Source organism: Nycticebus coucang, chromosome 12, assembly GCF_027406575.1.
Source record: "Nycticebus coucang isolate mNycCou1 chromosome 12, mNycCou1.pri, whole genome shotgun sequence".
Classification (NCBI taxonomy): Eukaryota; Metazoa; Chordata; class Mammalia; order Primates; family Lorisidae; genus Nycticebus; species Nycticebus coucang.
Genome location: NC_069791.1, coordinates 70,856,068 through 70,866,535, shown reverse-complemented (window position 1 = coordinate 70,866,535; position 10,468 = coordinate 70,856,068). Strand labels below are relative to the sequence as shown.

The 10,468-nt window shown below is 54.2% G+C and overlaps 2 protein-coding genes across 3 annotated transcripts; both read right to left on the bottom strand.

Annotated features, from left to right (window-relative positions):
• Nucleotides 1-382: 382 nt before the first annotated feature.
• On the bottom strand, nucleotides 383-2,846 carry MOSPD3 (motile sperm domain containing 3). Of its 2 annotated transcripts, none has more exons than XM_053558057.1 (5): nucleotides 2,182-2,846; nucleotides 1,889-1,964; nucleotides 1,450-1,649; nucleotides 717-881; nucleotides 383-596 (listed from the first exon to the last, which is right to left on the bottom strand). In XM_053558057.1, exons 1-5 carry the CDS (start codon nucleotides 2,384-2,386, stop codon nucleotides 565-567), a joined length of 678 nt encoding a protein of 225 aa, XP_053414032.1. In that variant the 5' UTR covers nucleotides 2,387-2,846; the 3' UTR covers nucleotides 383-564. The 2 variants fall into 2 exon arrangements, with proteins under 2 accessions (XP_053414032.1, XP_053414031.1); XM_053558056.1 differs by having other exon boundaries at nucleotides 1,450-1,679; nucleotides 2,182-2,844.
• Nucleotides 2,847-4,088: 1,242 nt separating this feature from the next.
• Nucleotides 4,089-9,933, bottom strand: PCOLCE (procollagen C-endopeptidase enhancer). Its single transcript, XM_053558050.1, has 9 exons — nucleotides 9,705-9,933; nucleotides 8,780-8,888; nucleotides 8,167-8,425; nucleotides 7,168-7,292; nucleotides 6,326-6,462; nucleotides 5,789-6,039; nucleotides 5,074-5,151; nucleotides 4,798-4,968; nucleotides 4,089-4,668 (listed from the first exon to the last, which is right to left on the bottom strand). Exons 1-9 carry the CDS (start codon nucleotides 9,797-9,799, stop codon nucleotides 4,502-4,504), a joined length of 1,392 nt encoding a protein of 463 aa, XP_053414025.1. The 5' UTR covers nucleotides 9,800-9,933; the 3' UTR covers nucleotides 4,089-4,501.
• Nucleotides 9,934-10,468: the final 535 nt, after the last annotated feature.

Sequence of the window (10,468 nt, the reverse complement as noted above, 5' to 3'; positions counted from 1 at the left end):
AGACCAAGCTGCCAAACAATGAAAACTACAACAAAAAAAATAGCCAGGCGTTGTGGTGGGCGCCTGTAGTCCCAGTTACTTGGGAGGCTGAGGCAAGTCAATCACTTAAGCCCAAGAGTTTGAGGCTGCTGTGAGCTGTGACACCGTGACACTCTACCGAGGGTGACATAGTGAAGCTCTGTCTCAAAAAAAAAAAAACAATAAATAAAAGAATCAACCTGCCCATTGCTCTCATTTTAGAAGTAGAAGAAAAAGACTTGCTCAAGGTCACACAGTTTTTCTGATGCAGCACCAGGGGTAAACCAGGTCTTCTAGCTCCTTACTAGGCCTCTCTACTGTCTGGGTACCAAAAAAGACAGAGGCAAGTACCCTACATTTCTCATTTTCATTTTAAAAATGCATTTTATTGAACTTGGAAAATGAGTACAAATCCCTGGGTATTTTTTTGGAGGGTGGGGTAGGCAGGAAGGTGAAGAAAGGAGTTGAGGCAAGGTAAGGGCATCACAGTGGCTGTTTCAAGTCCCTGCCCAGGTCAGGGGTAGGGGGGCAGTTTGAGCAGGGGGCTCAGGTCCGGAGAAACACCATGGTTAGGAGGCCTGGAGAAGGGACAAAGAAACAGCAGAGTGAATGAGCAGCCAAAGGATTCTGTTAGCTCTCCCTCTAGCCCATGAACCCCTTTCTCTGGGGCCTGGATCCCCATCTACAACCATGCTCACCTAACACGTAGGCTGCCACCAACTTCTGTCCCAGGGAGACGTGCAGGACTCGAGGCAGTTGGCTGCCAAGTTCATCATGAAGTGGAAGCAGTAGGAAGGCCACAGAGATGATCCCCGTCAGCAAGAACAGGAGGAAGGAGCTAGTGGCCAGTTGCTGGTGGGAGTCTGTGAAATAAGACTCATCAGAAGCTGCAGTGCCCACTGTTGCCCAGCCCAATGGCTTAGAAAGGAGGCTGAACATGGAAGGCATATCTACTTTTTATGCCCTTCTAGGGGCATGCTGTGTCTTCCCTGGAGCCTTTGTCCCTACAACCACACGAAACTGTGTCTCTTCTGGTTCCTCACCATTCACTCTGTCTTCACAACTATCTTCTGTGCACCTATCTTGACAGACAGAGACCATTCTCCAACTCCCATACCCAGCACACAACTTGGTACAACATTAATTATCAATACAGATTTCCTATTGAACTGAAATAAACTAGCACATGATAGGAAATACTGCAGTTAGAGCTAAGGAAGAACACTTCCTCTAAGTAGAACGCAAAAACAGAGAAATTATAACATCATTTTCCCCCCTTAATTGATACAAAATCTCAACACCTAGTAACTTCTCCACTAAAAGGCAAAAGACTGACCAGGAGACCTCTTCAAATTCAACATAACTTATCTCTAGGGTGGTACTAGTTCCTGCCTCTCTATAGAACTCAAGAATCCCCATCTCCCAACTCACTCTCCTGGAAGTGTCTGGCTGTGGGTGGTGCTGTCCCAGCAGGAGGCCCTGGGTGGGGTGTTGGATCCAGATGTCCTTGAAGCTCAAGGGGGGATGCTGGGGCTCTCAGAACTGAGGTGATGTCTTTTCGTCCCACCACTCGGGCCTCAGCGCCCTCCTCAGACAGCTCAATGCGGAAGCGGTCCTGGACATCATAGTGGCTGGGAATGGGAGCCACATGGCGAATCACACTGGTTCCAAGGTAGGAGAGAGGCCCATTGAGGGGAAGTGAGTGAGAGGCAGTAAAACAAGTAAATCCAGGCCTCCCCCCAACAGAAGCCTTTCCCTTAGGGAGAAGATAAGGTGAGGAAAACATGTTAAAGACAAGTTCTCAGACCTAAGACAACAGGTGGCAGTGACCCTTGGCTTCTCAGCCTCCCCACCCTCTCAACTCACTCACATGTCAATGCAGGATTGAGGCTTCACATATCCTTCTGCGTCAAACACCCTGTATTTGGCAGGTGCTGTGCACAGAACTGAGGGATAAAGACACGATAAGAGACCCTCGGCAAGCCCTGCCCAAGGTGGGTCGCTGGAGTTCCCTCTGCCTTATACTCCAAGCTGGACATGACTCTCCCAGTTCACCAAGGCTGGACGTTTGACCCTACCCTTCTGATTCCTCCATCCCATTTAGACCCCCAATGTCCTGCACCTAGTTCACAGATCCTTTGCATGAGGAGACCGTCCCTTTACCTCGGAAACGAAGTGCAGTTCCTGTGGGGTTATAGAGAGTCAACAGCTGCCGGGGACCGCTCCGCTGGTCTGCCCTAAATACTAGATCCGGGGGAAAGACAAGGACCGGGACAATGGTTCCCAAAGAAGAAGGGGCGCCCCGGGACCCCCGGCCAGGGGCCCTTGGGCCCACCAGCTCTTGGTCCTGGGGCGCCCCACGGCGCATGCAGGCTCTGGGCGGTCGGACATCCGAGGGCAGAGCTCAGGGGACAGGGCCTGAGTGTAGACCTGGTGATGTTAGGGGCGAAAGGGGACAAGATGAACTCGGGGGGCAGGACATGAATTGCTGCCACCGAACCCTGCTGAATGGGTCTACCGCAGACCCGGCCCCCGGTCTCCCAAACTCTTCCCTCTTTCAGCTCTGCCCCAGGTTCCTTTAGATTCGCCCCTAAACCCCACCTGGATCGCCACGCCCATCCCGTTAAACCTGGCCCCTCTCTGCTTCCAACCCGGGCCTTTACTGGAGGTCCAGTTCGCGGTCCTCTTAAACCCCGCCCCGCTTCGAGTCCCACCCATTCCCCTCTCCCAGTCTTCGCCCGCTGTTGCGGCCTCTTTTCCGGGAGACCTTATCTGCGTCTCAGATCCCTCCCTTGAGCTCTGGCCCCGGCCCTGTCCAGCTTCCGCCTCCGAACGGTCGCCTGTGGTGTGACACTCACCTTGTGGTCAAAGCGTCTGCCAATCAGCTTGCGGCTAGACCAAGGATGGCAGGTTCACGAGAGTCTCTTCTGCACTTCCGCCGTACGACCTTTGTCATTGGCCAGGGATGCCTCGTTTCCGCCGTAAGTACACGTCGATTGGTACGCTTAAAGACCACACAGACGCCCCTTCCTCCAGCCCCAGCGATTGGCTTGATCCCAGGTGCGTAAGAATTTCACTGACGTCTCTGGCTTGAACTCCAGCTCAGAATAACTCCGAGAGACGGGGGCGGAGTTTTGAGCAGGGCTTTGTTCTTTCCTCCCGGCTCTGTGTCCGTCCGAATTGCCAGATTTCCCATAAGGAATCCCTTTTCCTCAATTCCTGGCTCTCCTAGAATCCTCTGCAGAAACTAAAGCCTGTTTTCCGTGGTACTAGTTGGAGGTTTCTCCCGGCTGGGACTCTGATCTCAGCCCAGCCAGGGCTTGTCTCCTGCCCGGCTCCTTCCTGTAAGCATATCACTCACATTTGCACAGGAAATTAAGATTTGCCAAACCCTGCCGCTTCGAATCTTCGACACCTTTTACAGACGAGGAAACAGACTGGGTAAGGTGAAGAAATTTCACCTTAAGCCACATAGTTACCAAAAACATAGTTGATCTTATCTGAAAGCCTTCTCTTAGCCCCATCATTCCCCTTTGTTCTCTCATGCCCCTTTGTTCCCCTATCATGTCTGTGTTTTATTTATAGCACTTATAGTGCTACTTGACTTCTTACTGTTTCTCCTCTGGGAAAATGTTCTCTCCTGGTAGAGCAGGGACTTTGTTTTCTGTTGTATTTTCAGCACTTAAAACAGTGTCTGCCTTTTGGAATGAACAAATGAAAGATTGACTAGGATGAGCTTTGAGCAGAGATCTGACTGGACGTAGGAAGAGAATTCTGGATAGAGAAAACAGCAAAGACCCAAGCCAGATGTGTACTAGACATGAGAAAGGAAGTGTCCAACATGACTGGAACTAACGGGTGCAAGGGAGACAATAATAAGAGATGAAGAGTAGGGAGAATGCAGATTATCTAGAACCTTGAACCCACAATAAGACTTTGAATTTTATTCCTAGACCAATGGGAAACTACGGGGGGGGGGGGTTGAGCAAAGGAGTAACAAGATGTGACTCAATTCTTAAACAATTCTGTATAGTAAATTGTGCTGAGTAAATGAATGAAAGCAGGAAAAGAAATTCCCAAGATGGGCCCCTAAACTACAGAAATGGAGACCTGACACCTTCCTCAATTAAGAAACATTTATTTGGATAAGAAAGGGAGGCTTGGCACAGTGGTTACAGCGCCAGCCACATACACCAAAGTTGGCAGGTTTGAACCCAGCCCAGGCCAGCTAAAACAACAGTGACAACTGCAACAAAAAATAGCTGGGTGTTGTGGTGGGCGCCTGCGGTCCCGGCTACTTGGGAGGCTGAGGCAAGAGAATGGCTTGAGCCCAAGAGTTTGAGGTTGCTGTGAGCTGTGACACTACAGCACTCTACTGAGGGCAACATAGTGAGACTCTGTCTAAAAAAAAAAAAAAATACAAAAAAAAAAAAAAAAAGAAAGAAAGGGAGGCTTAGGAATAGGGCTGAAGCTGGCCCGGATTTCAGAACTGGGACTCAGAAGCTGGTGCTGGTTGGGAGGGGCACTTCCTCTTGCTTAGGTTGGTGAGGATTTGGTCTTGATTGGGCCGATAGAGAACCACGAAACTTTCTGGAGGAAGGACGGGACCTCTGTTCTCTTCCACCTGGCCCATTAGCAGATAACTGGCTCCTGGAGAGAGGGAGGAATTGTGAGTTCCTGTCATTGACCACACATCATGCAATGCATCCCCTCACATTGTACACCTGTCATCTTAGTGTAGTAAGTTCCCTCCTCCTCATTTCCCCACATCTTTGTTACCTTTCTTCATGGAGGGGCACTGCTTGCAAGGCAGGTAAAACTTCAGGGAGGTTTCAGTGGGTGGAGAGGGCAGGTCTAGTCCTCCGGTTTTGTAAACGCCAATGAGACTGACAGTGACAGTGAGGCCCTCCCCTGGGCCCCGGACCATGGACTTCACTGTGGCAGTGACCACTGTGGGAGAATGGGGGTAAGAGATGAGACAGGAGGCCAGGACAGGACTGGAACTAGGAGTGGAGGTGGTTAGAGGAGCTGGCAGCAGGTGTGGGGACTTCTTACCTAGGTTGCTGGCACAGAAGTTGCTCTGCAAGGTGCCTGTCCGCCGGCACTGCTTTGGGCAGGAGACACTGAGTGTATCTAGGAAGAAGCAGGGGTAGGTAGAGGGTGACCTATTTAGCAGGTAGGAAGGACCACTTTCCCTGTAACAACCTCATTGATTTGAACTCCTTTAGAGCTCCCTCCAGCTTTGGGTCCTAACACCCAGTACGGGCCATTGGCATGGAGGCACAGTGAGTGTTGGAATTGATGAATAAATGAGCCAAGAAGGAACTTTTTGTTTTTTGGGTTTTTTTTTTTTTTAATAGAGACAGAGTCTCACTTTATTGCCCTCAGTAGAGTGCCATAGCATCACAGCTCACAGCAATCTCCAGCTCCTGGGCTTAGGCGATTCTCTTTCCTCAGCCTCCCAAGTAGCTGGGACTACAGGCTACTGCCACAAAGCCCGACTATTTTTTTTTTTTTTTTTGGGCAGGGGCTGGGTTTGAACCCACCACCTCCGGCATATGGGACCGGCGCCCTACTCCTTAAGCCACAGGCGCCGCCCGCGACTATTTTTTGTTGTTGTTGCAGTTTGAATGGGGCGGGTTTAAACCCGCCATCCTTGGTATATGGGGCTGGCACCCTACCCACCCAGCCACAGGTGCTGCCCAAGAAGGAACTTTTTGAGACACCTCCCTTTAGTCCGAGTCCCCCTTTTCCCTCTTCCTATACTCACCAGAGCCTACTGGAGTTGCCTCTGATTTCTCTGCAGGTGGGAGTCGGGGCTTGGTGGGTGTCTTGACTTTGGGCCCAGTTTCTGGTTTAGTGCTAGGGCCAAGGAGTGGGGCTTCCTCTCCTGGGTTCCGGGCTGTCCCTTCGGCAGAGCCCAGCGGTAGGATCCTGTAGGAGGCTGAGAAGCCGTCGGCGGTAACGCTGAGATCGGAGACGAACTGCACGAGGAGTTCGTTTCCTTCGGAGGAGATGGGGCTGCAGGTGGGGGGGTATTGAGGGAGGTTTCAAGGTGGGCTGTACACCCCCGCTTCCTCCCCAGTCAGGTGGTCTTTTAAATTCCACTTTCCAGTCAGCTGCACTGACTTTGCAGACAACCTCCTCTTTGCCTGGCTATCTGCTCTGCCCATTTGGAGCCTAGAATCCAGAACCCGACCTTTCCGCTGAGCCCCACCTTTCAAAGCAGCCGTTTGGTCCCTCTACACTCTCGCCTGGGAAGAGGGGAACCCAGGACCCACCATCCGCCCAGGTCCCGCCCCCTCACCCTGGGACCGCGTCGCCGCAGAACTTTCCCAGCCTCTTGGCATCATCGCTCACAGCTCCATTGAATACGCTGACTGAGTCGTAGCGGCAGTAGGTGTCGGGCTCCAGGTCAAATTTCTCGAAAGTTAGTGCGATGACCTGGCGGCGAGCCAAGGCACAGCTGTGTGGCAGGACCCCAGCGCCCGTACTTCTCATCACCCACCCGGCTGCCACCTGGGCACAGGCAGCCCCCCGCCGCCTCCTGCATGGACCTTGGAGGATCCCACACATCCACGGGACCCTCCAGGGATGTCCGTCACTGTCCTTGGCTAAGTCGAGTTCTTGGCTCACTCTCAGAGGACAAACTTCCACCACCACGCCTCTCCCCAAGCACTAGTTTATATCTGTACCTTGTACCTCGCTCTCCTAAGACTCGTCACTTTCGTAATTTTTTTTTTGAGACAGAGCCTCAAGCTAACGCCCAGGGTAGAGTGCTGTAACATCACAGCTCACAGCAACCTCCAACTCCTGGGCTCAAGCGATTCGCCTGCCTCCGCCTGACTACAGGCGCCCCCCACAACGCCCAGCTATTTTTTTGGTTGCAGCATTGTTTGGCGGGCCCGGACCGGATTCGAACCTGCCAGCTCAGGTGTATGTGGTTGGCACCTTAAGCCGCTTGAGCCACAGGCACTCTTGTAATTTTACATTTTTTGTTTGCATGCAAGTAGGATCTGGCTGGTTTTGGTGCCCAACAGCTCAAGCTCAGTGCTTGGGACATAAAAGTTGTTCAATAAATCTTTGCTAACTGGATGCTAGAGGGTACCGTTTGGGTCCCCAAGGGCAACACGGGCAGGGGGTTGGTACCTGGTCTGGGGGTGCGATGATGTGCCAGGAACAGCTGATGCCCGGGGGGTAATCGGACTCGGGCCAGTTGGGCGTGGTCAGGGTTCCCTGGGCCTTCTCCAGCCGCCCCCCGCAAAATTGGTGCTCTGGGGAGGGGAGAAAGGAGCGGGGGTGGGGGGCGGTGGAGACCCGAAGTCAGCTTGAGGAGAGCTCTAGGCTGGGAACCCGGGCAGGATGTCTGAGTCTCAGGATGATGGGACCAGAAGGGGAGGAAAGCAGGGGTAGGTTAGCAGAGGGGGAGCCAAAAAGAGTGTGGCTCAGAGATGTCTCAACGCCGGCGCCCAGGTGGCAGAGGAAGGGGGAGAAGAAATTGAACGCGCTCCCTTCTCGTCCCTCCCAGACCCGCGGCCACACCGCGCCTCTTCCCCTGGGAGATCCCATCTCCCCGGCCTGGCAGAAGAGTTTCCTTTGCAGGCTGGAAGGCCTACGCTGTGAGGATGCCCTGGATTTGGGGCACAGTCCCCAAGGCCCCTTTGGGGAAAGTCCCTGCCTGAAACATTTCAAGGAAGACTTCTGCCGCCAGGAGGGGTTGATGGGACCGCAATCGGAAGCCCAAGGCTGGGTGCAGGGGGCTCCGGGTCGGGGGAACCTAGACAGTCCCCCAGTCCTGGGGAACCTCCTCGCGCCAGTCAGAGGGAGCCCGATTGCGGACGGGGGCGGGCAGTTACTCACCGTCCCAGTAACCCCAGGCCGCCCATTCCACCCGCGGGTCGGTGACCCATTTTCGCCTCGCGCCTGGGGGGGGGCCTGGAAGAGGGGGTGGTGGGTGCGGGAGGGGGAGAGAAGACGGGGAGGAGGGACTGAAGGGGCAGTTAGTGAGGAACATGGGTAAGGGAGGTATTGGGGGCCCTAGGCTCTTGGGCGCGGGGCGTGGGGGTATGTGTGAATGTTAGGGCTGGGGGCTGGGCCATTCCGGGGCAGGGCCAGGAGAGAGGGAGGCGGAGGTGAGGGAGGTCTCACCAGTGCCTGAGGTGGCCCGCCCGCTGTACCAGAGCAGGAAGCCCCGTCCTCCAGTGCCCTCGTCCGACGTCATCCTCAGAGTCACTTGGTTGCCAGGAGCAACTAAGGGCGCTGGCCGGAAGGTCCCGCAGAAGCGTCCGAGCCGCTGGCCTGAGGTTCCAGACCCAGCAAAGACTTCTAGAGCATCGTAACGGCAGGCGGGGTGCAGCTCCAGGTCGAAGACTCGAAAGGAGAGGGACACAGTTTGGCCCTCAGGGACCTGATGGTAGGGACTCACAAAGTCAGGCCAGACACAGTCCAGGCAGAAGGGATCTCCTCTTCTCCATTCGGGGCAAAGGGAGGGCCTGGTCTCTGCAGCCCAGCTCATGCCTTGTGCAAGGGACAAGAGGTGAGGTATTTGGAGAGATTAGAAAGGGACTGAAGGCTGAGGGTAGGGTTAAGAGCTAAGGTGTGAGGGACTTGTTACTGTGGGACTGGTCCCTCAGTGACCGAAGGGGAGAGCACATGGACAAACCATAGGTTCAGAAGGTGGTGCTGGTAGGTGTGGGTTAGCAGTCAGGCTTTTGCCTCAAGAGACTTTAATAATGGGTAATAACCAGAGGGGCCTTCTCACCGTCACTGTCCAGATGCACTCCTTGTTGGGGGGGTAGAGGTTGGGGAAACTCTCACTTGCCACGTAACCTGACTCCCCAGTCACATCCCCTCCGCACAGGAACACGGGTCTGAAGGACAGAAGAGGAGTAGGGGAAGAATGGAGAGATGGGAATGGGGTAATGGGGACAGAGACCAGGGGATGAAAGCCAGGGAAGGAAAAAGGCTGTCAGGACCCTGGGGAGCCTCAGGCAGCCAGGATGGAATTGGGGTGGGAAAAGACTCCAGCAGAAGATAAGACCAGCAACTCCAACCCCCCCTCCCCACCCCCAACCCAACAGGAATTCCCGGAATCCTCCTTGGCCCCCCTCCCTCACTCTCCCCCCTCACACTGCCTGGCAGTCAGGGACAGGAGCCGCCTAACTACTTCCAGATGTGGACACAGCCACGAGGCAGTGTGGGAGGGGGCAATGAGGGAGCAGCAGCAGGGACTAAGGCCTTCAAGTTGAACCTGGAGGCCAGGTCCTTGTGCTTCCACCCTTCACCCTGTCCTGTTCTAGCTGAGTATCTGACTCCCAAGTCTCCACTCACTGCCCCCACCCCCCACCACCAACAACATCTAATTCCTTCCTGGAACCCAAATGTCTAGCTGCCAGGCAAGCTCAGTCTTGGCTCTCTCAGGGTCCAGGAGGGCCAAGGGGTCAGGGTGGATGGGGAGACTTAGGCCAGAAGATGAAGGGTGGAAGGATAAGAGCAGAGGTGACATGTAGGGGACCATGGTCTTGGCAGCAAATGAGGACAACTATGGGGCCAGAGAAGTGTGGTGTGGTGGGAAATCTGGGGGTTGTGTGTCAGCAAAGGAACCATTAAGATCCATAGGCATAACCCCCCAGGAATCAGGGTTTTGAAGCTCACTCTAGCTATCTGGAAGATGCCAAGAGACCTACCTGGTGTAGTTGGGGGTCTGGCCCTGAGCGAAAGGGAGCAGGGCCCATGCAGTGAGAAGGGGCCCCAAGAGGGAGGCTGTGGTAGCAGGCAGCATGGCCGGGGGGCAGGCGCTGGGGTCCTCTAGACAGAGGCAGCAGCTGAGTTTAGCAGCGGCAGCAGCAGCAGCAGGATAATCAGTGCCAGATGAGGGAGCCTTGGGTGTGTGGGCGTGGGGACTGGCCAGTGGGGCGGGCGGCAGGGAAGGCGGGACAGGGACTGCTCTAGGTCTAGGACACATAAATATTAACCTAAGTAGGAGGTGGAATAAGGAGGAGCAGAGGCCATAATCTAGTTATCAAGTGCTGTCATCTGCAACACTACTCTGTCCAGTGCCCCAAGCATCCTGCAAATATAACCTCTGGGCCTCCCTGAGGACTCCCCAAGTGTCAGAACTTCCCCACTCCCTGCTTCCTAGGCACCAGAGGAAGTGCTTCTTTACACTCTCAACCCCTAATCACTCACCCCCTTCCCAGCCACCCACCCTAGCTCTACTGCCTTCTCTCCACACCTGGGCTGGGCTAGGCCAAGGAGAAAGAATTCTACTCACTTTTTTTCTCTCAAATATTTGAAAGTTTAGGAGAGGGGTACAGAGGCATAGTATAGGAGGTGTCCTATAACTGAAGAACAGGCAGAAAGAGTAAGGAGAAAAGGGAAAATGAGACCAGATCCAGGAGGTAAGCGCAGGAAGATTGGGGGGGGGGGCTGCCATCACAAGAATGAGGGA

Excerpts from the sequence above, each read along its gene's own strand:
- MOSPD3 (XM_053558056.1), bottom strand. The coding sequence starts at position 2,386 with ATGCGCCGTGGGGCGCCCCAGGACCAAGAGCTGGTGGGCCCAAGGGCC. Across the intron at positions 1,680-1,888 it reads CCTCAATCCTGCATTGACAT|TGTGATTCGCCATGTGGCTC; the intron begins GTGAGTGAGTTG and ends CCTTGGAACCAG. Across the intron at positions 882-1,449 it reads AGCCAGACACTTCCAGGAGA|ACTCCCACCAGCAACTGGCC; the intron begins GTGAGTTGGGAG and ends CTTATTTCACAG.
- PCOLCE (XM_053558050.1), bottom strand. The coding sequence starts at position 9,799 with ATGCTGCCTGCTACCACAGCCTCCCTCTTGGGGCCCCTTCTCACTGCA. Across the intron at positions 8,889-9,704 it reads CAGACCCCCAACTACACCAG|ACCCGTGTTCCTGTGCGGAG; the intron begins GTAGGTCTCTTG and ends TCTGTCCTTCAG. Across the intron at positions 6,463-7,167 it reads TCATCGCACCCCCAGACCAG|GTCATCGCACTAACTTTCGA; the intron begins GTACCAACCCCC and ends GCTCGCCGCCAG.